The sequence below is a fragment of the Lepidochelys olivacea genome, assembly GCF_965140295.1.
Source record: "Lepidochelys olivacea isolate rLepOli2 genome assembly, chromosome: 1".
NCBI lineage: Eukaryota > Metazoa > Chordata > Testudines > Cheloniidae > Lepidochelys > Lepidochelys olivacea.
The window spans coordinates 343141958-343167705 of NC_140411.1; the positions used below are offsets into that span (position 1 = coordinate 343141958).

At 38.0% G+C, this 25748-nt stretch overlaps 1 protein-coding gene across 1 annotated transcript in view; it reads right to left on the bottom strand.

Annotated features, from left to right (window-relative positions):
• Positions 1 to 25748, bottom strand: part of TAF3 (TATA-box binding protein associated factor 3) — a 143183-nt gene that overhangs the window by 110751 nt on the left and 6684 nt on the right. Inside the window, exon 2 of the mRNA XM_084631731.1 lies at positions 17534 to 17776. Coding sequence (XP_084487857.1) covers positions 17534 to 17776 — 243 coding nt within the window. The remainder of the gene's footprint in view (positions 1 to 17533; positions 17777 to 25748) is intronic.

A 25748-nucleotide genomic window follows, 5' to 3' on the forward strand; every position in this document is an offset into this window, starting at 1 on the left:
TGTACAGTTGTCTCTATTCTTTACTGAACCTAAACCGAAGAGAAACACATATAAGGTGCTTTGCATGTTCTTATCTTTTTTCTTGTTGTGTTTTTTGCTTTTCTGGTTGCTTTTTTTAAAGACTTCCTAGTTACTAAGTCTACTGTGCAAAGTGATATTAACAAACATACAAATATCACTTTTCACAGCAGACTTACTCAGCCTTCGCAAGCCTGAGGACAAATTAAGTCCTGGATGGGGAGGTGGATATGGAGGCAGCAGGGTCTAGGAGCACTGGGGGAGGGAACGAGGACCAGGGGTGATTGGGGGGGAAAGGGGAAAGTGACCTTGGGGCCAGATCCCGCCACTGTACAGCTAGGGAACAGAGCCTGCCACCTGCCACCCCAGGGCTGGGCTGGAGCCTGACCCCACCAGCGGTGGGAAGGTGGGGAACTCACTGGCTGTCTGTTCCTCCAGCTTGTGTGTCTCCAGAGGTGGGCGGGGCCCAATTACTGCTGGTGGCCTTGAAGGAGGGGGCCGCTGCTCTGCGGGCCCCTACCATCACCAATCACTGCCCAGGAGGCGGTGGCCGGAAGAAAAATCTATGGTGGCCGCATGCAGCCACAGTGTCCGCATTTGACAAACACTGATCTAGAGGGCACAAAAAACCGAATCTGTGGAATGCTTATTTTCTGTGGAAAAAATTGTCATTCACAGGCCTCATTACTGACAGAAACAGCCTTTAGCACAGGCAGCCCTGCTCCTTTTGGCTACAGATGTCCTCGTTCAAGTTAATGGCAGAACAGATTAATCGCTAACAAGGATAATCCTTCCCTTGATTGGGTTTTTTCCTCCCCTAGAACATTAGTAAGAGCAACAGCAACTAGCAACACAGCGGCCTTTCTTCAATGTCTCAGGACATGGACCCCACTGGGAAAAAGCGGCTGGTCTCCATGGTCGTATTTGTGACAGCAGTTTCATACACTGCTTCAATCTCTGTCTTCATTCCTCATAAAAGAAATAGAGAAGTTTCCTACTTCTTAACAGAAATTGCTGCCAGCCATTGTCAACTACTAATACTTCCAAGAGAAGTAACATCACTACAGTTACTTGTGATCTTCAGTGTGCAGAGCAGTCTGAAATGTCCTGCACCTGTGTATTGGGTGTTTTTCTTATCGTTATTGTCACAATGGCACTTCCATTCTAAACACCTTAGTTTGGGGGATAATCAGCCATTACCTTTGGAGATAAATCATGCTTGTCCTCAAACCAAAGGTGAAATTTTGTGGAATGAAGAAAACCTGTTCAACTATATAACACAAACATTGAAATAAATAAGCATATTTTTATTAAATACAATTTATTTTTTTAAAATAAACCATCATATTAACGCAGCATTGAGACTGACTAGCAATAAAGTTAGAACATTTAGGTAAAATGCTCACTTTAATCTTAATTCGTCCCATTCATGCATATGCATTTCTTAGTCACCAAACATGAAGCAATGCAAAATGCTACATGAATCTAAGATTACGGAGAAAGTGCAGTTCTTTTCTAATATACTGTTTACCAAATAGTATCAGATTACTTAGCTGTATAATCTTACAACATAGGAAAAGAGACCCTACTATAAATAATGCATACCCACAAGAAACTGAGTAAAAGTTTGTGAGAAACAACCCTAAATTTCTTAAATTTTATGGAATTAAAATTTCAACCATGATGCAGCATAAACACAGCAAAGATACTCTGTTGTATAAGAATTTGAGTCAAAGTAGATCTAGAAGATTAAAGGAACTGAAATCCTTGACAAGTAAAGGATAACCATGAAATTATTCTAATATGCTCTGGAATAGCAGAACACAGAAAAAAATCTAGTGCAAATCTTTATGAATAGTGCATTTATAATTTTCCATCCATTATGATGTAAATATATTACATTTGGTATCTAATGTCGGAAAGGTATAAGCTGCAAACTGTATTAATTTCACTGTTTTGTGAGTCACAACGTTTGGTGATCAAAACTAACCTAAATTTCCTTTGCTAGATACTGGAATGGCCAACATGGAAAAGGAAGCAGACAGTCATTGAGTGCACCACAGTATTACTGTATTACAGTATAAGTATTTCTGATGGTTAAAGTGTCCTCACCATTTTAATGTGTCCAATGTATTTTACCTCTTTAAACAAAATTAAAGGTAGCTTGGAGCAAAGATGCATCACATTCAGAAATATGTCTGCTAATAAATTAGACTATAGCAGAAACCTCTTCAGGTATTTAACTCTGAGAAATGAAAAAGCATTCATTTATTTTCCATATGGTCAGGAAACTAGAGATTCTGGAAGGTTGAAAAAAATGTATAGATTAGAATGATACACAAGTACTTCTAGGCAGATTGCTTTGAAAGAAGAAAAAAGAAACCAGTTCTTTCAGGTGGGATGGCAGAATACAGAAGTCTTGCAGTCCTGACTTCCTTTCCTCTAGATGAAAGCTTAGAGCAATGAACACTCAGGAGATTAGTGCACATGCTGGGTAACTCCAAATGTTTTAGCAGAATACATGGCCCTTTGAGTTTTTGTACATGTGTCACGTATAATGTGCTTTTATTGATATAATAAGAAAGTTGCTGAATTGTCCTCAAGCTGGAAGGGGTTTTCCATTTAGATAAGCCCAGTAGCTACCACATACTATGACTTCTCAGTATAAAAGCACATGGGTATCATTGCATTGCAAAACTAGTCCAAATGCTAACCATTTTACTGGGGACTATAGATCTAAATTCAATTTTACAAAGTTGATACTGTAAGTTATTCAACCTCAATGTGTATCCCTTTGATCACGGATAATCCTCTCCTGGCATCACCTTCCAGGTCTTCCCATACCACGCCTCCTTCTCGCATGCTAGACTACTCTATAAATATGTATGCATCTATCTTGGAATTTGTACTGCACTCATCATCAGGACATTTGAGCACTTCATATGAATATACTGATAAAAATACTGTATGGGAACTGGTATCTGCACAGTACCAGAAAATAACCTTTGGATGTATGTTAGTGAAAGGAAGAAAGCTGTGTTTAGGTAAAAGAATCAACATTTATGTTGTTTATTTGCTGTTCTCTTTTCAGAACATTAGCAGCATCTGTGTACCAGGTACAGTTCTCTTGTTCTCAAATATGTGACTTGCCTGTACGTTGGATTTCTCTGCCTGAGCTGTGTTCCCACTCGAGAGTATACAACAGAAGCTTCCATTTATAGAGCTATTTTTATCCCAAATGCTTTATAAATACAGGACAAATGCTACCCTGGGAGATGCATACATTATTCGCTTTAAGTCAAAAGGCCTGTTGCACACATTTGATGGGCAGAACGTGGCCCCCAACTAAGAATCACTTCAGTTACTGCTGAAATGCAGCCACCTCAGTGGGAGGATGCAGTGGCTGTTTAACAGCGCACAACAATACTGGATAGTTTAAAAAAATACTCTATGAATTTGAGACTGGTAGGGATATTTTGGCAGGCAGAATTCTTTACTTAATCTTCCTGGATAAATTCCAGTTTAACACATTACTCCTGAAAAATGTGTCATGGCACCTTTAGTAACCACAAGAGGTAAGAACTTAAGGTTTTCATTTAGTTTAGAACAGTCAGTTAACCGTACACCTTGCTTCTCACAGAGAAGAGTACTACCCACTAATCAACACTACCTCCTGCAGCACTGTAATTCTTCATTGCAGGTCTTCTGTACAAGAATTGCCCTGTCTTATCCTGCTTAGCTCATAATCTGACAAGATCTAGGCCGAAGGTGGCACAGCTACAGAGCAAGGAGCATACAGATAAAGCCTCCAAAGTAAAGGCTAAACTGATAAAATACTGCAGTTAAAAGTTTATTTGCACTGATCAGAAGTTCGGTTTAAATTTAATAGAGTCGGAAGGTTTATGCCAAATTTCTGTTTACATTCTTTTTACACTACACAATGGAGGCATTTTAATTGTTTTGTTTAGGGCTGTCAAGCGATTAAAAAATGGTGATTAATCACACGATTAAAAAACAATAGTAGAATACCATTTATTTAAACATTTTTGGATGTTTTCTACATTTTCAAATATACTGATTTCAATTACAACACAGAATACAAAGTGTACAATGCTCACTTTATATTTATTTTTTATTACAAGTATTTACACTGTAAAAAAACCAGAAATAGTATTTTTCAATTCACCTAATACAAGCACTGTAGTGAAATCTCTTTATCATGAAAGTTGAACTTACAAATGTAGAATTATGTAAAAAAAAACTGCATTCAAAAATAAAACAATGTAAAATTATAGAGCCTGCAAGTCCACTCAGTTCTACTTCTTGTTAAGCCAATCGCTAGACAAACAAGTTTGTTTACATTTGCAGGAGATAATACTGCCGGTTCTTGTTTACAACGTTGCCTGACAGTGAGAACAGGCATTCTCATGGCACTGTTGTAGCTGAAATTGCAAGATATTTACGTGCCAGATGCACTAAAGATTCATATGTCCCTTCATGCTTCAACCACCATTCCAGGGGATAAGGCGTCCATGCTGATGAGAGGTTCTGCTCAATAATAATCCAAAACAGTGCGGACCGACACATGTTCATTTTCATTATCTGAGTCAGATGCCACCAGCAGAAGGCTGAGTTTCTTTTTAGGTAGTTTGGGTTCTGTAGTTTCCGCATCAGAGTATTGCTCTTTTAAGACTTCTGAAAACATGCTCTACACCTTGTCCCGCTCAGATTTTGGAAGGCACTTCAGATTCTTAAACCTTGACTCAAGTGCTGTAGCTATCTTTAGAAATCTCACATCAGTACTTTCTTTGTGTTTTGTGAAATCTGCAGTGAAAGTGTTCTTAAAATGAACAACATGTGCTAGATCACTATCCGATACTACTAGAACATGAAATATATGGCAGAATGCAGGTAAAACAGAGCAGGGGACGTACAATTATCCCCCAAGGATGTCGGTCACAAATTTAATTAATGCATTATTGTTTTAACGAACGTCATCAGCATGGAAGCATGTCCTCGGGAACGATGGCCAAAGCATGAAGGGGCATATGAACGTTTAGCATATCTGGCACATAAATACCTTGCAATGCTGGCTACAAAAGAGCCATGCAAATGCCTGTTCTCACTTTCTGGTGACATTGTAAATAAGAAGAGGGCAGCATTATCGCCTGTAAATGTAAACAAACTTATTTGTCTTTAGCGATTGGCTGAACAAGAAGTAGGACTGAGTGGACTTGTAGGCTCTGAAGTTTTATATTGTTTTGTTTTTAAGTGCAGTTATGTAACAAAAAAAACCTGACATTTGTAAATTGTACTTTCACGACAAAGAGATTACATGACAGTATTTGTATGAGGTGAACTGAAAAATACTATTTCGTTTGTTTATAATTTTTACAGTGCAAACATTCGTAATAAGAAATAATATCTACTTTGATTTCAATTACAACACAGAATATATGAAAATGTAGAAAAACATCCAACAGTTTCAGCAGGTATTCTATTGTTGGTATTCTGTTGTTTAACAGTGCATTTAAAACTGCGATTAATCAACAGCTCTAGTTTTTTTTGTTTGTTTTTTTAACAGAGTGGTGCCAACCAGTTTTTAGGTGACCGAGCTGTTAGGATAGCAAAGTACTCTGTTCAGTTAGAATATAGTAACAGAGCTCTTCCTCAGACAAACTCAAGTTTTATTAAGTACAGACTGTTCTATGTCAGGAACTCTTGGCCATTTTCTTCCCCCTCCCACCCCACCAATAAATAAATATAGTGATTGATGTATACAACAAGGGAGGGCATTAGTTCATCTATCTGAGATTTTAATGTCCCTTTAAGAGAAGTTACCTGCTTAGGGCTCTACTCATGCTTTTTTGGAGGGGGTTGGTGTGTATATGTGTGGAGGGGTCTCTCTTTAGGAGACGAAATAGGAGAAAAAATAGGATTCCCCTGAGCTTTTGGAGAAATATAGGGGTTCATCCTGAATCACAGTAGGTCTTAAATATTTAGCAGAAATGAATCAGTAAAATAATGTCATTTGATAAGGAGAGGGCTCTGAACTGCAAGGTAAAACATTAAGGGTGTCTCTTCAAATCTTTCATTTACACACACTTGTAGTTTAATTTTTCCCAGGAATCATCTACATTTCAACTGATGGGCCGGCCAGAGGATCAACCCATTGTGCTTAGGTACTGTCTATGCTGGGCGTCAGCATGAACCATGTTATCTACCACACAGGCTGCAATTTCTAGGTACAGCTAAGCAAGTTAAGAATTACATGGTAGCAAGACAGCGACAGAATTTAAACTTTAAAATTTGAAATGCCTTCATCTGTCAGCTTGCCATAGCTTCAATGAAATTTAACAGAACTGCGTAGTGGCTCTTAAAACTATTAAGGGTGCAATTTTCAAAGGAGCCAAAAGGAGTCAGATGCCCTAATCCTAATGAATTTCAGTGGGAGGTAAATGCCTTACTCCCTTAGGCTCCTTTGAAAATCCCAGTACAAGTGCATTAAACAGACTGATAACAGGTGTTCCCACACAGATTCATATTTAAATCTTCTTATAAAACTACACTTTTAACCTGTTATATACTACCATAAATATATACATATATACACATACAAAAGAGAGAAAAGGGCAAGCAAAGTAATTTTCAAAAGCATTGTGATTGTGTACTATAGTGCTCTGAACATGCAAAGCACTAAGTAGTAGTATTACAAATATGGATTTTTACCAGTTCTCAAATCTATAAATTCTCTCAAAATACAAGAAAAAAATCAAATCAAGTCAAAAATCACCTTCAGTGGGTCTGTGACTTTAAAATTTTTGAAACAGAAATAAAGCCTCTTTAATGAATGCTTTAAAGTTTCTCATGCAAAACCAAGTGTATCCTTGTTTCATATTCAATTTGCAATAGGATACCCCAGCAACTTAGCTATGAGAGCTTTTTTGGCTGGTCACTAGACGCCTGCTGAGATGGGCTCCATATATAGGTAACATTCTACTGGAGACCAAATCCTCAGAGCTGCATCTCACTCTCCTTTAAAGTTAATATGAACACACTGGACTCAAGAGGAAATGAAAAGTGAGTTTTTCTCCCTTCCTACGGCACTGGGACTTCCTGAGTTTTACTGATTGGTCAAGAACTATTATTTCCTCTATGCTATTCCCAATTGTGTCTGTCAGACATAATCAGTGTTGCACAGACACAAGTAAAAAGTGTTAAAGTTTAAATATGCCAGGAGCATATGAATATGTAAAAAAAAAAAACACTTGAAAAAAAGGTACACATTTTAAGATAAAATAGCTACAGGAACACTGATGTGCATGGCTTTATATATTTAAAATTGCAAAAGGCAAAGTTCATTTGCTACTGTGAATGTCCATAAAACCCATAAAAGATGATAAGAAGAACTACAATTATTCATTATTCTGAATGGGATAAATGGATTATGTGGCACTTCCATTAAATAACACTTCTCAGTCACAAAAAAGCAGTGCCATCCCCATAGTTACAAATACTTTTATAATATTTGAACAGCACCTTTCATCCCTGTGATATGAATATACAGATATTGCTCCATCTGCTATTAAAATACACTCCCCTCTAGAATGAAAAAGCAGCAGCCATTTACCACCAGTGTATTTAAGAAGGAAAGAGCAAAAAAGTTTGCCAAGGAAAGTGGAGGTTACATAGAGTGTAACAAGCTGTAATTTGCCCATGACAGTGGAGCTACAATGACTCTCATATGAGCTGCCATAGAACCATTAAAAACAAAGCGGCCAAACCGTGGCTTACCTTCTCCTACAAAATGACACTTCATAGTGTCTTCACCTAAACCCAGGTATCAGTCTGATTCTAAGAGAAAGATTTGTAAATACTGCAACAACAAATGGAGGCCCTCTGTTTCTCAGGGCTTGTCTACACTACTGTGCGGGGTCGATCTAAGATATGCAACTTCAGCTACGTGAACAGTGTAGCTGAAGTCGACGTACTTAGATCTACTTACCATGGTGACTTCACTTCGACAGCTGACGCTCTCCCATCGACTCCACTTGCGCACCTCATTCTGGTGGAGTACCAGAGTCAGTGGGAGAGCGCTCAGCAATCGATTTATCGCGTCTATACTAGTCTAGACAGCTAGTGTAGACAAGCCCTGAGTCTTGATCTAAGTTCCAACCATGCCCAACCTGCTTAGATCTGATATCACACTGCAAAGTGGTATGTCTGTAGGTATGCTATAGCAACGGAAAAGTCAAATTATTTGAGCTTTTAATCAAAATATAGATATAAATGTGTACCTATTAAATCAAGCAACAGTCTCAGTTATAAAACATCTAATCTCAAATCAGAACAAACAAACCAATTCAGATATTTAGTTTCAGATATTAGAAACCTATAAGCAGGCCTAATAGCAGAAACTACAAAAATGAATCATTCAGAAACAATACTGAATTATAAACTTTGATGTGAACTTCAGTCATCCAAAATCTCCTGTTATCTGAAATAGGGTCATTTCTCCCACGGCCTATTAAATCTGAAAAATTCCTATTATTCAAAGTGAATCTACAACACCTTTCTCATACTGCATTGAGATAATTAAGGAGAAACTGTCTATGCATTAAATTTAGTTAATCCATTCTCATAGATTCATAGATATTAAGGTCAGAAGGGACCATTATGATCATCTAGTCCGACCTCCTGCACAATGCAGGCCACAGAATCTCACCCACCCACTCCTGCAATAAACCTCTCACCTATGTCTGAGCTACTGAAGTCCTCAAATCGTGGTTTAAAGACTTCAAGGAGCAGAGAATCCTCCAGCAAGTGACCCGTGCCCCATGCTACAGAGGAAGGCGAAAAACCTCTAGGGCCTCTTCCAATCTGCCCTGGAGGAAAATTCCTTCCCAACCCCAAATATGGCGATCAGCTGAACCCTGAGCATATGGGCAAGATTCACCAGCCAGATTAACCGTTCTGACTTATCCAACACACTAAGATTCTCTTTATTTGCACAAAGATGAAAACTGGAAGATTGAGGTTACTCAAAATGAAGACATGGAAAGGACACTGAAGTTATAGCCAAACTAGCAAATTACAATGCTATTACACGCACCTTATCTGTGTGTGGCAAGAGGGAAATAGCTCAAATGTCTAAAACAGGACTTCTTTAGCTCAGAGTTTAAAATTTGTCACTGATTTGCTTGTAGAGGCATGTCACAAGTCTTTTAACCACTTTAACCTTGTCTACACTGGAAAAAATGAGGCCCAGAATTCACCACTGACATTAGCACCAGTGGAAGCTGTGGTTTAGATATAGATCAAGATTGGACAACATGATGAGATGAACACCTAAAAAGCCTACTAGAAGTCTGTCCACTCCACCTAATTGTTAAGAGTTCCCATGCAAATAGCACAGCCATTGCTGCAGCAACATGAGGATATTTCACGTAACAAGGGAATCCTAGCTCCACACTTCTCAAAATCAGGTACATTTATGTGATATTGATCTCCATCCCACAAAAAGAGGGTAATCCTTCAGCATGCACAAAATATTAAATTTGTGGATTGGCAAGAGTATGGAAAACAATTCTATCATTAGTAGACCCAGAGTAAAGGCTTGTGTCATGTGGGCAGTTTTTTAAAAGATCACCATGATAATGCTGTAGTCTTTTAGCATTACATTAACACACATGCCCTGAAAAAGAATAAAATCTGCCAATTTCTGTTCAGAAACAACCCAGCTAAAGAGAGGTGCATGGAGTAATTATTTAACAAAGAAGAGGTATTTTTCTCACAGTGGCTATAAATCTGTAGTTTAGCAGCAATTCCTGACCTTTTACCCACTGGCTGAAGCATCAGCTACATTTTCAGAGAATTAAAATATTTTAGAAGGGGAAAAAAGGGAGAGAAAATTGAGAGCATTAGGAGTGAAAAGGAAAAGGTCCAGCATGCTGCAATGACTCTGAAATATAATGAAATTACAAGGTTAGCCCTTAAAATAGGTTAACTGTACCTTTCATTTATCCTGTTTTAAACCGTGGCTAAATTTTCCATTTTTTCCCCCCTGGAGTCACCAAAAATATTCCGTGCAGGATGGCGGAAAAAAGCCCAAGAAGCTTGAGAACAGTAACATACAACTACCAGACAATAATCTAATTTGAAACTTATGCTTTTTAAGCCACAAAGGTGTCCGATGCTCCAGATAAAATAAAATCCTCAAGTATAGCAGCAGTACATGGTGTAGAACGCATTGGGGGCTCTAAACAAAGTCAGACATTGTCAGCAAAAGGAAAAACTGATATCACATGACAAGTCAAGGCAAGTGACAAAAGTTTTACTGAAAAACAACCACTAGGAAATTAAAATAATGACAGTGTTCTGTGTTTAAAGCATCCAAGACAATGGGAGCCTTTTATTGTAAAGTCTTATTTTCTACCCAAAGAATAATTTCATTGTAGCCAAAATTGCAATTTGGACATTACAATTCAATTCAAACAATTTAGGATTTTCATTCCAATTCAGTGTCAATTAACTCACTGTAAGAAGGTGGCATGACATGTGAATCATTACTTTTACAATACGCAATTTTAATTTTGAATCCTCAAGATACGTAAACAAGTTATAAGTTATTGAAATAGGTCTGGAAAAAACAAAGTCTTTGAGAAAAAAATTTCATCTACACACTGAAGCTTTAAAGGGGTATAGTCCTTTATAAAAAAAAAAAGAAACATTTCCGTCTGAAAACTGTTTACTTACTATTATTACAAGTAACACATAAGGTTACTATAACTGAAAAAATTAAAAGTATTTTCTCTATTTTTCACTTTGCTTTGGACAGGACAGCAATTTTTGTATACTTATTTTCATGATTTATTCTGTAGAGATAGTGTTCTCTTTTGTTTGCACAGGTCTTTCACAACAGAGGCAAATTTTTTTTTAAATTAATAAACCCATTTTTATAACACAGATGTTGACAGAAAAATTCAGAGGCAGTGAAGAACCTGAAACTAGTTTTAATTCAGTTTTTTAAAACTGATTTGAAGTTGGTTTCTCTATCATCCTAAGTATTTTCTGATACCGTACTTCAGTTTTACCTAGATTTGCTGAGGAAAAGAACATGAATAACATTTCTGAAAAATCACAAGTACAGATGAAGACTTTTTCAAATCTATCTATGCCATTCAAAGAGCCCACTTGCCCTTGCAAACGCACCTCAAGTTTGACTCACATAATCCTCATTACAAACTTCCCTTCAAAGGCAGAGGGAGATTTTCAAAGGCACAAAATATAGGTAGGCACCTAATTCCCATTGACTTCCTGTGGGAGTTACTTACCTTAACTGCTAGGTGTGCCTTTGAAACCCCCCCACCTCCAAGTCTACACAGCCCAACTGTGTGATTGTGTTTGTGCTATGGGTGAAGTTTTCTTGCAGTACCCACTAAACTGAATTTTTGCCTATGATCCTTACAAAATGAAGATCTTTAGATGAAAGTCTATTTGGCCTCAATCTAAATTTCTGGGGCTTTTTATATCTTCCTGTTTTTTCTTGCATTATTTCCATTGGAACCATGTTTTGGATTATGACAGTGATTCTTAAGGAAAGATAAAGATATATAGCTGTAATTATGAAGACAACTTTATTATTCCAGAAAGGACTTATTTTTATGGTTTTCTAATGGTAAGAATTAAACCACACATTTTCTGTACTTTTTTGTTGCCATCTCATATTCTCCTTTTCCTTTGAACCTGCCTCTCTTATTGGCTCTTTCCCAATGGCTTTCCTCTGTTTACTTCTTAAGCTTGGCTGCCTCTCTCATTTTGTCTGTTTCTCCTGTTGCTTCTTCCTTGCTAGACTGATGCATACATGGAGACTCATTCGCACAAAAGCAATCAGTGTCTGACACTTAGAGTGCATGGACTGCTAAAGCAACTTGACACAGAACTTGCAATATTCAGCAACCAGGCATGGCTAGTTGCCAGGAGCAAAGTGTTCCAAGTTGATCCTCTACCAGTGGTTTATGCTTCAAATTGGTTGATTACACAGTACCTGTCTGTTGATATGTGGTGGTGTTTTGCATAGCCTAATATACTGGAATAGCTCTGCTAAAAATGTCATTGTTGCTTTTAAACCACCAGTGCAATTTACTGTGGGGGTATATAACAAAGCTATACTCCGTAAGATTAAATGGGAGGGAGTGGAAGAGAGTAGAAAGGCTGCAAACAATGTAAGAACAATGACTGAGAAACTCAGTTTATCAAATGGCAAAGTCAGTATCCAGATATTCCTTTTTAAGCATCCACAGATCCCACCACACGCTGTTTAAAAAGTCACTGGCTTTGTTTAACCCTTGAGGAAACCAGGGATTGACATTACAGTGGTTTGAGATCCAAGACTTGCTATATTCAGTTCTGGACAAGAGCCAAAAAAAGCATTGCTAGACTGAGAAGCCAGTGACAGTTTCAAAATCTGATATATCAAATCACTGGAGCTAGACACTAATGCTTTATACCACTGTAAAGCTTAATGCTTTATACAATTACATTTCTAGCACTAGTAGGCCCATGATATCATCAGACCTGAAAATCATGTTATTTTGATTTCCACTTTGCTTTTCCATACCTCTCTTCAATTCCAATATGATTTTTAGCAACTAATATCTTACAAACAAAGAGAGATAGTTTAATAAATGATATAATTTGACAGCTGGGTTTCCATGTTTTCACGCGCAATAAGCAGAGGTTTCTGGTGGTTATTAGGGTCTAATATCACATCAGATTTAAAGCAGGAGAAAAGCAAGACTGTAATCAGAATGACATTTTTAAGCTCTTACCTGCCAAGGCAAGACATATCAGACAAAGTCACAAATAAATCAGGACAAGTAAACTGTGTCCAGAACTGGTCCTGGATCAACTATTAGAAACATGAAGCTAGCTCTTAAATATGCACTATCAAGGCTGAAAGGCCCCAAAACTTACCCCCCACTACAAATTACATTTGTTTTAAAATAACCTCTCATGGCAAGGCCTGAGGAACAAGATGCAGAGGACAGAGAAACATTCCAAAGCAAGAGCTAAAGCGCTCTCTCTCTCTCTCCCCACCCAGGGGAACCACAAAGAACCACGGAGACTACAATTGTACCCAGTGGACAGAACTACCTGAATCCTCCCCTCATGCCCCTCTGGAGCAACCAGGCACAATCAGGCTTCCAGAAAGCAACAAATGAACTGGTCACCATTAAGGCTGCGTGGTCATTAAAGAACTAACAAGGTGTCCCGAAAAACTAGGGCTGATGCAAATGTAGTAGAACGTTAAAAACTTATGCATACCTAAGAATATACTGTATACATATTTTCCTCCCTCTCATCCCAATGCAAGAGCTATACAGAGTGCATTACTGTGTGCGCCTTAAAAAATCTGATGGCGAAAAGGGGAGGGGAGGAAAGAAGAGATGGCATAATACCAAGTCATAGTTTTTAAAGGAATACATATTGTGTAACAATCATATTAATTTAGAATTGGGTTCTAAGTGGCTAAGAGACAGGGTTACTATGGCACATGTAGCATCAGTCTTTGGGACAGGTGAACTTTTTAAAATTTTGGGGAACTACACTGCAGTGTCTAATACAACTGGGGTCTGGCCTATAGGTGCTACTACAATACAAATACTAATTTTTTATTATTATTCCCTTTCGTTGAGTATCTAGATTTTTTTAAGTGCCTAATTCCTCTTTATACTCTATTGCTTTAACTGAAACACCAACTTCATAAAAATTGGTTGATATTATTGCAAAAGTTTATGTTCTTCTACATTAAAGCATGAGAAATAAAGCATGACCATCATGTTTTGCAACCAATTTATTTTTTTTTTAAATTAATCTATTTTACAAGTTCACCATGACATTACAGTGACAACAGCACTAAAACAACTGTGTAAAAACAAAAGAGGGAATAACTAAAAATAGGCAGAATGTGAACATCATGACACTGGCATAAAATTTTCCCCGAAGTTTTAGTTGTAAAAAACACCACTAAAACTCCAACATCAAACATGGTAAGGATGAATCAGATTGTATTATAAAAATGTGTATTAATACATAGATCCATATAATTTATACACTTGACATATATGCCAAGTTTTCCAGTCAAAGTTAATGAAACATAGTACTCTAGATTTAATACAAGGAGCCACATTCTACTTTCAGTTAAAACACTTACAGGAGAATTTGGCCCAAAGTACTAACCTCACAGCTAACGCTAAATGGCAGAGACAGGTCACGAAAATCTGGGTGCCTTTTCACTGCTCGGCAGATTACTATTAAGCACAGTCGTAAAGAGTGCATGTTTCAATTCCAGCATGTCTAACGGTTGAGGCATATGTGAATAGAACAGAATAAAATTTTGTCTTAATGACTTTTGGTAATAAGATTGACAAAACGGTTAAGTAATCAGGCAAACTATCCGAACAGACTGAATACCTTGTATGTCAGATCACCGATTCTAAAGAAAGTGGCAATATGTTATTTACAGGCACAGAAAACAATTGCAATTTGAGTTTTACGAAGTGAACTAGCAACACCTACTGGTCATGGTGCATATTAAACACAGTTTTTGATGCAAATGTTCTCTAAAAACGTATGTGAAAAATTTCAACTTTGTATTATGACAGACGTGACTAATTACAATGACATAATACTTAGTGTTATTGTTAATATCTGAATATCCATAAAAATAATTTAATCAAAACCTGAATGAGCTCAGCCCTAGGCCTTAATATCAAACTAATGTAACCTTACAGTTTTCAAATACTGCCTTAAAATCAGTAATATTCAAGTTTCATATGATTCACAGTAAATATGCACATCACCTCACTTCATCATTGCATGTAGCTATATCTCTGTCGCTACATGAAATCACTCAACACATTAAACCATTAAATGTAACTGTCAACACAGACAGAAGTTTTACACTTCCATAAAATCAACTGACAATGTAGTCAGCTGCTATATCATGTGATTCTTAAGAGAAGGTTTTTGAGGGATAGTTCCATAACATTTCAGAGAGAAAATTATCTCCAAATTGTATTTGCTAATAAAGTAGTGCCAGATGTTGAGAACCAATCCTCCTGATCCATTTCATGTACCCCAAAAATACTGGTCTGAAAATAGTTATGAACTTTTTTTTTTTATAACATATATGTAATCCCACTGAATTCAAAATTCCAAATTTACCATATTAGGAAAATGCCCTAAACTATACTTAAGTATTGTACAGCAACTATAACAGAGATATTTTCAAGGTAATACTTGTTTAAATTTGTATCAAGTCCTTTATTGATTTAAAAAAACCTGTGCTTGTGGTCCCTCTGATACACTAGCCTCGGGCATTAGAAGTTTTCCTGGTTCCTGTCCAACTCGGGAAATAGTATCTTCTTGCTTCAGGTGTTAAAAGGATTCCTACAATATTTATAAGGACTGCTCTAATCTAACTCCTGGATCTAACTTGCAAGAGAAAAAAAATGTAGAAATTACTTACAAAGAAAAGCACAATTGCCGCCATATAAATATTTAGTCTCACTTTGTATTTAGTTATAATGCCATATTGAGTTTGTAATATTCATCATGTTTTTTCCTATATACGGATATTCTGCTATAGCTTCATTGAGTTCTCTCTTGAACTTGATGTCTCTACTACATTTTAAAGCCAACATTTACAAAAGGGGCTAGTGATTCTGGGTGCCTAATTTGAGACACTTTAAAGTACCCTAATTTTAACGGTAGATGTGAAGAACCATCTGAAAAATCAGGCACCTTTAAAGTGTCTCAAGTTGAACCACAAATTGAGGTACACAAAATCACTATTTGCTTTCGAAGATCTTGACATAATTGTATAGGATGTCCTTACAATTATTTTTTAGCTATGCTATGGTTACCTCTTGCTTTGTATTTTTCTGCTGTCTCTGAAAAGTTCTTTTTAAAAAATGTTTTAAAAAGCAAACCTTTTATCAAGCCTCCCAATGAAGAGATGTTAATCTCTTTAAGCTTTGAAAAATATTTCTTGGTACTATTTAAATTTTACTTTTCTCACGTTAAGTCAGGTTAAATGTTACTTCGTCACGTGTGTGTCAATAATTGCTAAAAACCTCTGTCTTTTAGGAAATGAAAGTAAATGTGAAGGCTGCAGACCTGAAAAATATATTTTTAGGGCATTCTTCTGATTTTAGAAAACTGTTCCTTACAAACACTTTGCATAGTTTACAATATATAGTTTAATTGTAGCATATTATGGTTAAATCAGCAGAAAATATACCTGCTATCCAAATAATAAAATTATTTTATTTATTATTTGTATTATTCTAGCCCTTAGGAACCCCAGTGACAGACCAGGACCCTGTTGTGCTAGGCACTGGAAATATCAGTAATAGAACAACAATTGTGCACATCATTTGTGGCAGTAGAGCAACAGGATTTATTCATGTTGAAAATAAAGGGAAATCATTTTCTGTTCATTTTTATGTTGTAGGGGTTTTCTGCCTGCATTTCAACATTTAGTGTCTCAGGCCTTATACACTAAGTTCTTCAATGAGCCATTACGTAGAATACACATTATATCCCATGTTATTTACTTCAGAAGAAGTAAATGACACATTAGAATTCTGTCTGTTAACTGTACCATACATTCTTCACAGCAAGCATTTTGTTCTATTTAGTGTATTTTTTCCTAATCCACAGCACTACATACACTTAGAAAATACTGTTGTTATTTGTAACTGTCATTAAAGGACAGCCAATTTACGTTACACCTGTGATTTTGTTTTAACCTTCTATTGTTGGTTAACATCCAAGATTCTTGTACATAAAGAGATTACAAAAAAAATTCCTTCCCCTTTTCCCCTTTCAATTACTGTTATAATTAACACAAGATTACTGTAGCTGACAGAAAAAAATGTGTGTCTATTTCACAGCACTTTCTATATAGGCATTTTCACTTTCCTCTATCATTTTTATGGATCATTCATTCGACAGGGGAGAGGAAGACATTTAAAAATAGGGAAGTGTGACTGTAAAACGATAAAAATTAGTAGAGACACTCAGATGCAGGTGTAGTACCTGAAACTACTTTTACTTCAGTTTTTTAAATTAACTTCATTTCAAGTTGGCAACAGCTTTTTAAACATTAGCTTGAAGGGAGAAAGAACGGTTTTGTCACCTGACAGAGATGTTGTGAGGCTTAATTCATTAACTTATTTAATGACCTGAGATCCTCAGATAGAGAATATTACAGAAATGTGCAGTAAAAGTGGAAAACAGAAATATAACTTTAGCCACGCTACTTCTCTCTTTATTTTGCATGATGATTTAGTATTATCATGATTGTACTTCACTATTTGTGCAGTGTCCTAATGGGTGCTTTACAAAACCACTGTTATTGGTGGTACAAGTTGGGCCGCTTAAATAAAATGTAAACACTCAAAAACAAATGAAAACGAAAAAAGGAAAAAAATTGTTAATTTCGCACCTTCTTGAGATGAGACAATAGGTGGCATGTAATCAGGAATGTACTCTTTCCTCTCTTCTGCATCTTTGCTTCCAGGCTGGGGAAACTGTAGGACATTGTTCTTGCTGACAGGAAATGAAGGGATTTGATGTGGGAAAGTGACAGGTTCAATATTGTGTATGTAATCTTCCAGCTCATGCAGGTTAACCCCCATAAGTGTGAAGGCTTCACTTACATCATCCAAAATTGGATCTGTACGGCCATCTGTAAACAAAAAGGAATTTTAGTAAGAATCTATTCTGAAGAACTTTGACTTTGTTTTGTAATGAACAATATAAGCACATTCAGTACACAGGAAATTTCCTTTTGTCAGAAGTAAAAAATTGATCATTTAAACTTTTATTAACCCAACAGCAGCTTACATGTGGCTAAATGCAACGTATTTGGCTAAAACGAAATATATTACTTATTCACAGCAGTACAGGAATGCCTTTTGTTTAAACGGAACCTTTAGTGCTTTATAAACTAGAACTACAGCATTCACTTCACCCACCAGGCGAAAGCATTTTGTGGGGGGAGGGAAGGGACTCAGCAAGAGCTCAAAAGCATGCAATGCTTCACAACAGTTTAGGTCAGAAGAGAAGAATACCGTATTCCACACATACTGAAGGAGAAATTTCGGTTAGGAGAAAGTAATTCCCCACAAAGCAATTTCTGTAGGACACCATGGCTAACACTTCTTTCTTGCGAAAAGCATTCTGAGAGTTTTACTGGCCAAGTGGTCAGGACCTTGGTTTTAATACAACATCCAAAGATAGCAACCCAGTGTCCTACTACTACTATGCCAGTACCTACCATCTACTGACTCACCAACACCACTTCCAATATCTATTGTGTTTTGCCTCTAGAGTTCTCCCACAAGGATTAACCCAGCATGCCACCCCTCACTTCACTTATGAAATTAAAAAACAAAGGACAGTGCCCTTCAAAATGGTGTTAGAATGTATACTAATCTCTTTCATTAACATCTCGGTAACACTGACTGGTCCACATATTGATAGGAACATAGGAATTACCATATTGGATCAGATCCAAAGTCCATCTCATCCAGCATCCTGTCTCAGCGGCCAGCAGCAGATGCTTCAAAAGAATGGGTAAGAACCGTGCAGTATGCAGGTGTGGGATAGTCTGTCTCTCATTATAGGTCTCATGCTAATCTCTAACAGTCAACTATCAAGCACCAAAGCATGAGGTTTAATGTTCCTTTCAAAATTTTTGTTAACAAGCACATCCATAATTACAAGAAAGCTATCTACATATAAATGTTCATAAATGATCTTAAAGAGCAATTCTCTTCAAAGTTACTGTATAAAACTGGCACTTTCTCACTGAAAAAATATGCTTATCAGGTGTATTCAGAATCATAGCTACTACTGGTGGTAATGTAAATATTGGTTTGTTGGGGGGGGTTGGTTTGTTTGTTTGTTCTTTTTTATTGTTTTTTTTTAAATGACTTTTTACTCCTGTTTCAAATAACAATCTCTGTATTACAGCTTTCCCCATCTATAAAATGGATGTACTAGTTTTTTTCCTCTCTCATCTTTTGACTTGTTTATTCAGAATGAAAGCTGTTTAGGACAAGGGCTTTCCCTTACTATGTGTTTGTACAATGCCTAGCACAATGGGACCCTAATCTCTGCTGGAGCCTTTAAATGCTACTGTAATAAAAGTAGACAACCACAACCTCCATTTGCTCAGCTTTGAACTTCTGAGGCAGAGTTTACTGAGCCTGACAGTAAGAAAAAACACCCTTTTACTTGTTTCCTGAGCAAATCTAACCTAGCAAATTATTGACACAATAAACATGAAATCTTGCAATGCCATTTTTTATTCACTCTTCAGACATGAAACATGTTAATGTCAAGTAGGGAAAGGTAGATGTAACTTTACCAAATGATTTACTGAGCTCAAAGTGTCAAAATCTAATGGATAAAGTAGAAGAGAGGCAGTCACGGCTAAAGTGACAGGTGATGGACATTGCTGGGAGTAAGTCATGAACCTACACACAGGTGGGTCAAGACTTTGGTTGCTCTGCATTGACCTGGAGTGAAACCATAGTCCAGCAGCATCTTGATCAACTCTGCTGCTTTATTCAGGGACAGCCCAGACAAACTCAATCCGAGAAGGGGGCTAGACAAGGTGCCCTAAAAACTGCTATTCCCAAACAGCCCTGATCAGTTTACCACAGCTGAGGGTGTTCCATCATGTGGTCAAAATTCAAACAAACCTCAAAAAGTTTCTTTTTGTCTCAATGTTGAGACATGGAATGTCCACACACTCCTTGATCATCCAAACCAAACTGACTGTCCTGTCAGATGAACTGTTCTGGTAGCTCAAGAACTTGAAAAATATCATATTGACATTGTGGCGCTTAGAGAGATACGACTTGCTGAATAGGGTCAACTGACTGTGGAGAGAGCTGGGTACACTTGCTTAGGGAAGGGATGCCCACAAAATGAGCCGCATGACCCAGGAGTTGGCTTTGCTATCAGAAAGAATCTCATCTTTAGTTTGGACAGTCTGCCGAATGGTATAAATGACAGACTGATGAAGCTCCAATTATCCCTGAGAGGTGGACGTTACATTTCACTGATCATAGCTTAATGCATGGACAATGACTAACCCTGATGAGGGTAAGGAGGAATTTTATTCTGAACTAAATGACCCTGATCCGATTGACTCCCCATGAAGACAAGTTGATTATTTTGGGTGACTTTAATGCTCACGTTGGCTGTGATGATTCTACATGGTGTGGTGTACTTGGCAAACATGGCGTCAGCAAGATGAACAGCAATGGCCTACTTCTGCTGACGACATGTGCTGAGCACCCTCTAGTTATTACAAACACTTCCGACTTCCCAACAAATACAAAATGATCTGGACACATCCTAACTCTTGTCATTGGCATCTGATTGACTATGTGTTGTTCGGACAGCGGGACATCCAAGATGTGCACATAACTCAGATATTATGCAGAGCTGATTGTTGGACTAATCACCGTCATGTTCGATCGTAGCTTTGCCTCTCTGTTTTGTTCAAAATGAGTAAAAAGCTACCAGTTAAGCATGTAAATATTGCCTGGCTGAACGATCTGTCAATTGTCAAACAATTTTCAACACAGCTAACTACTGTTTTAGAAACTCTTCCACTAATCAGTGATGACTTATCTGCCAAATGGGTATCCTTGTGTGACACAATCTATAACACCACTGTGGATTGTGCTAAGTATACAAAATGCCATCATGCAGAATAGTTTGACAATCATAATTCTGAAATATTGACTCTTCTTGATGCCAATTAGCAAGCATATTCCATGCTCTTAACTGATCCACTCTTTGGGTCAAAAAGGGTCAGATATAGGGTAGGTTGCAGTATGCATCAAAGCAAATTCCGCCAAATGCAAAATATGTGGTTTAACTGTAAAGCAGAGGAATTACAGGCCCTTCCTGATCAACCTGATTCCAAAGATTTCTATGATGCCGTTAAAGCTGTGTATGGCCCTACCCCACCTCCCGGCATCACTAACAAGTGCTGTTGGTGAATTTCTCATCACAGATCGTACTGCTGTCCACCAATCGTGGCATCAATATTTTAGTGAACTACTTAATCATTCACCTGCTGTTTCTGATGAGTCGCTGGATAATACCTGTAAACTGTTCACATCTACTGCACTTGCAGATCTACCTCACAGGCTGAGGTGTTGAAGGCTGTTCAAGTAATGAAAAATAATAAATCCCCTGATCCCGATGCCATTCCAGCTGAGGTTTTCAAACACGGAGGAAATCTTCTGATTGACAAGCTCTTTGAATATTTTTTACATGTCTGGCTTCAAGAAATTATACCACAACAACTGAAAGATGCCAACATCTTCACTATTTACAAGCATAAAGCCTCAAACAGTGACTGTGGTAACTACAATGGTATCTCTCTGTGGCTGGCAAGATTCTTGAATGGATCCTCTTGAACCAACTCCTGACCCACATCATTGCTAATGTTCTATCTGAGTCAAACTGCAGCTTTTTGTGCTCAGGAGAGCATTGAAGACATAATTTTCATCATTCAACAATTACAGGAAAAATGTCACAAACAGCACCCACCTTTGTGCATCATGTTTCTCGGCCTAACTAAGGTATTCAATACAGTCAACCATGCTGCCCTCTGGCAATCGCTCGCTAAATTTGGGTGTCCAGGCAAATTTATTAACATCATTCAACAATTCCATGAAGGCACAGCTGGAAGAGTTAGTGCTGATAGTAAACTAACAGACCCATTTATAATCACAAATGGGATGAAGCAGGGATGTGACCTTGCGCCTAGCTTTTTTGGTCTATTCTTTGCTGAGATGCTAGAGGAAGCCCTTTGTGGTGCTTCAAATGGCATCTTTATACACTTCCGCACTGGTAAGCTCTTTTTTCTTTCCCACCTACAGTTGTAGAAGCACTGATCTAGGAACTGCTCTTTGCTGCTGACTCGGCATCGATGAAGAACCATAAGCAGAACTATAAGATCGTACAAACCACTTTGCTGCGACAGCTCCTAATTTTGGCTTCACCATCAGCTGCCCGAAAACCAAGCATATGTATCAGCCATCTCCTCAACAACTTTACCAAGACCTGTCAATAAGCCTGGGAGGAATTGTACTCCAAGCCATCAAACAGTTAACTTATCTTGGCAGCATGTTGAACAAGAAAGCAAAAATCAACCACAAAGTAGATGGGTGAATTAAGAAAGCCGGCACCGCATATGGTCGCCTCGATCACCAAATCTGGAAGCAACACAGAATCTGTCAACGGACAAAAATCAAAATCCATAATAGCTGTTGTCCTCACAACATTGCTTGACAGCTGCAAAACATGGAACTGTTATCAATGACACATTACAAAGCTTCACAGCTTCCATTTGTGCCACTTATGTCAATTGCTTGACATCAAACAGCTGGACTGGGTTTCCAACACTGAAGTCCAGGTGAAAGCTGGTTCAGTCAGCATCAAGTCTCATTTGATCTGCACCTAACTGAGATGGACTGGCCACATAATTTGAATGCCTGAGACCCATTTATCAAAACAAGTCTTATATTCTGAATTAAAATCCAGCAATTGTAAGCATGGAGGGCGGATGAAATGCTTCAAAGACACTCTGAAAGAAAATCTGAGCAAAATGAACATTTCTGACTCAATCTTTGAGCAACTGGCCATTGATCATATTGCAAGGTGCCACACCAAACGGGTGGGTGTCCACGACTTTGAGAAGCACTGTGTGGAGCAGCTGGAAGCATAGCACCAGGCATGGAAACAACATGCAGCTCAATCAACACAACTAGGCAAAGGGCTCTGTGGCCACCGAATAAACATTGTTCTTCCCAAATTGGTTTAGAGTGTCACTCAAAGACCCATTAGTACAAACTACGATTGTCATTGTCATCCTCGAAATTGGGGTGACCAACATCAGTTACAGCAAAAACGTAAAAAGACAGCTATCACGCAGGACAGAGACGGTGCTTCTTCCTAGGACTCTAGGCCCGATTTAGCAAGGTACTTTTGAAGTCGATGAGACTACTCACATGCCTAAACTTAAGTGCCTTGGCTGAACTGGGGATGAACAGCAAAACCAACAAGGATTATGTCAAGTTCAGTCTGTTGCTGTTTGGGCAGAGAAAGGGATTTAAGGGCTTGTCTATGTGGGAAAATTGACAGCAGCACTACAGTGGTACAGTATAATTATATGGAAGCAGAGTAATTATACCAGAAGTCACTTTTATGCCAGAAAAGAGTGTCCCCACAGAGAGTTATACCAGCCTAGCTAAGGTGGTATAATTATACAGCGATAGCTCTGATGGTCAATTTTCCCATGTAGAGAAGCCATAAGCGTTCACAAGGAAGGAGAATCCAACAGAGTTGAGGAAGAGTGAAGTAACAGATACTATTCTCCCTTCAAAGCAACCAAAAGGCTCTTTGCCTGGGATGGAGAGAAGGAGAATGGCAATTTTCAGAGGCTTATAGTACTCAGCCAATCTGGATGCATTTTTATGGAACCAGCAAAAAGAATTTCTCTGATGTCAGGACCAAATTGTCTGCCAAATTTTAAGTTCCTGCTCCAAACCCTGAAAGTATTAGAGCTCTTCAAAATACAGTTAGGAAAAAATTTCAACACTGGAAAAACAACCTGTATTTCCCTAACCTCATTCTCAGTAATGTGTACAGTTACTGCTGAAACTTCCTCAAAAATTCAGCCTGAGGCAATGAACACATATAGAAAATGTTAACCTGAAATGGTTAAAGTTTTGGGAAGTTTTGAATAACTGGTAGTTGGAGAAAGCTTTTAGATTTATTCAATGCTTATTACAATGAGCAATAGCCATTCAATGATTTGTAACCAAAAAAGACATATAGGAAAATTATTAATGAGTGGCTACATATACTGCTGGGCAAACCACAATAAATAGTACATCATATAGATCATATATCAATAACGCATACTGTTCTCCATCCAGCTAGAGCTGCTACATATAATACGCCTACATGAATTCAGCTTCCTGCTGATGCACAGCATTCTTTTACACAGAACTGTTAAGATAAATATTCCAATCATGGAGGTCCACTTTTCCAGTAGTTAAAACATGGAATTAGGAATCAGAGCTTCTTTTCCAGGCTCTACCTCGTTGTTCTTTTTCAGTCTGGGCAAGTTACTTAATGTTGCTGTCCATCAGTTTCCCCACAGTTAATTATTGTTCCTACTGGTGAACCAACTTGGAAACGCACTTCTCCATTCTCACATGTACTGCCTCCTCTGCACTGATACCTAGATACTATAGAGATTGGTGCATTAGAAATACCAAAAAGCTTGTCTAGAGTCAAGTATTTGCATCAGTATAATTACATTGATATAGTAGACAGTGCACCAGTGCAAAGTGGGGCTTTTGCTGGTTCCATTCATACTTGTAATTTACTGGGAAAAGTCGCACCCATTCAGTGCATCTACACTGGGGGATTGTATCAGTGTAGCTACACCAATGAAAAACAATCGCAACACCATAGATTGGGCTTTATACAGATACGACCTCCTCTACATTATCATTACTACTAGAAGTCTGCTCCACTTCATGGTGACTGATAAACATCAAGCAGAAGGAAAAATGGTCCCTCTTACTGGCAGCCAGTAATAAATGAGATGTCCTGAAAGTAACAAAATCTGACAGATATAAGGACGTACAAATGTATTTATTTAGTAAGGGCTTGTCTATACTTACAACGCTGCAGCTGCACTGGTGTAGCACTTAGTGAAGATTTTACCTATGCCAATAGAAGAGTTTCTCCCGTCGGTGTAGGTACTCCAGCTACCCGAGGGGCAGTAGCTATCTCAGTGGGAGAAGTCCTACCATCAACATAGCACTTTCTACACCGGGGGTTAAGTCAGTATAACTACTTCGCTCAGGGGTGTGGGTATTCCACATCCCTGAATAACATAGTGTTACCAACATAAGTTTGTAGTGTAGACCAGAGCTAAGAGGAGGTATATCAACAGCAGAGCAATCTTTTCTGGTCCAGTTCACCAAGAGTACATAACATGTGGCCATACTTTTCAAGATCTAATAATTTTAGGATTTCTCACTTCTGTTTATCAAGATGTGCCTATCAGGCTGCATTTCCCATGCATTTTTAATACAAGTCATTCACTTCTGCAAAAATGCAATCTTAAGAACATGGGAATGATCACTTTAGATCAAACTAATGTATTCCTGTTCATCTGCTATCCTGGCTCCAGCAATGAACATATTTCAAAAGAAGGTAGAAATCCATCCAACAATACATCTGGTCATTGTGTATAGTGCCGAACCTGTGAGAAAAGGGAGTTTTGAAAAAACAACTTCTTCTACAGATAATGCACTGACAACTTGGAGCAGGTGGCTTAACACCACATTACACTATTTGTTTTAACAACAAATACTCAAAACTGCCCTCATTTATTAAACTGCTGCTATGCCACCTTACTCAGCGTGTTATCACTCTCTCCACTGCCCCAGTTTTCCCTTCTGGGCACCTCAAGTACTTGCAAAGGCTTTCACATGTCCAGAAATAACCCTTCTCTGTGTCTGGTTTATTAACAGAGTTCAAAAGGAAAATAAAACTTCCAGCTGGGGCTTTACTTTAGCCAACTTGTTCTCCACACGTCAGCCTCT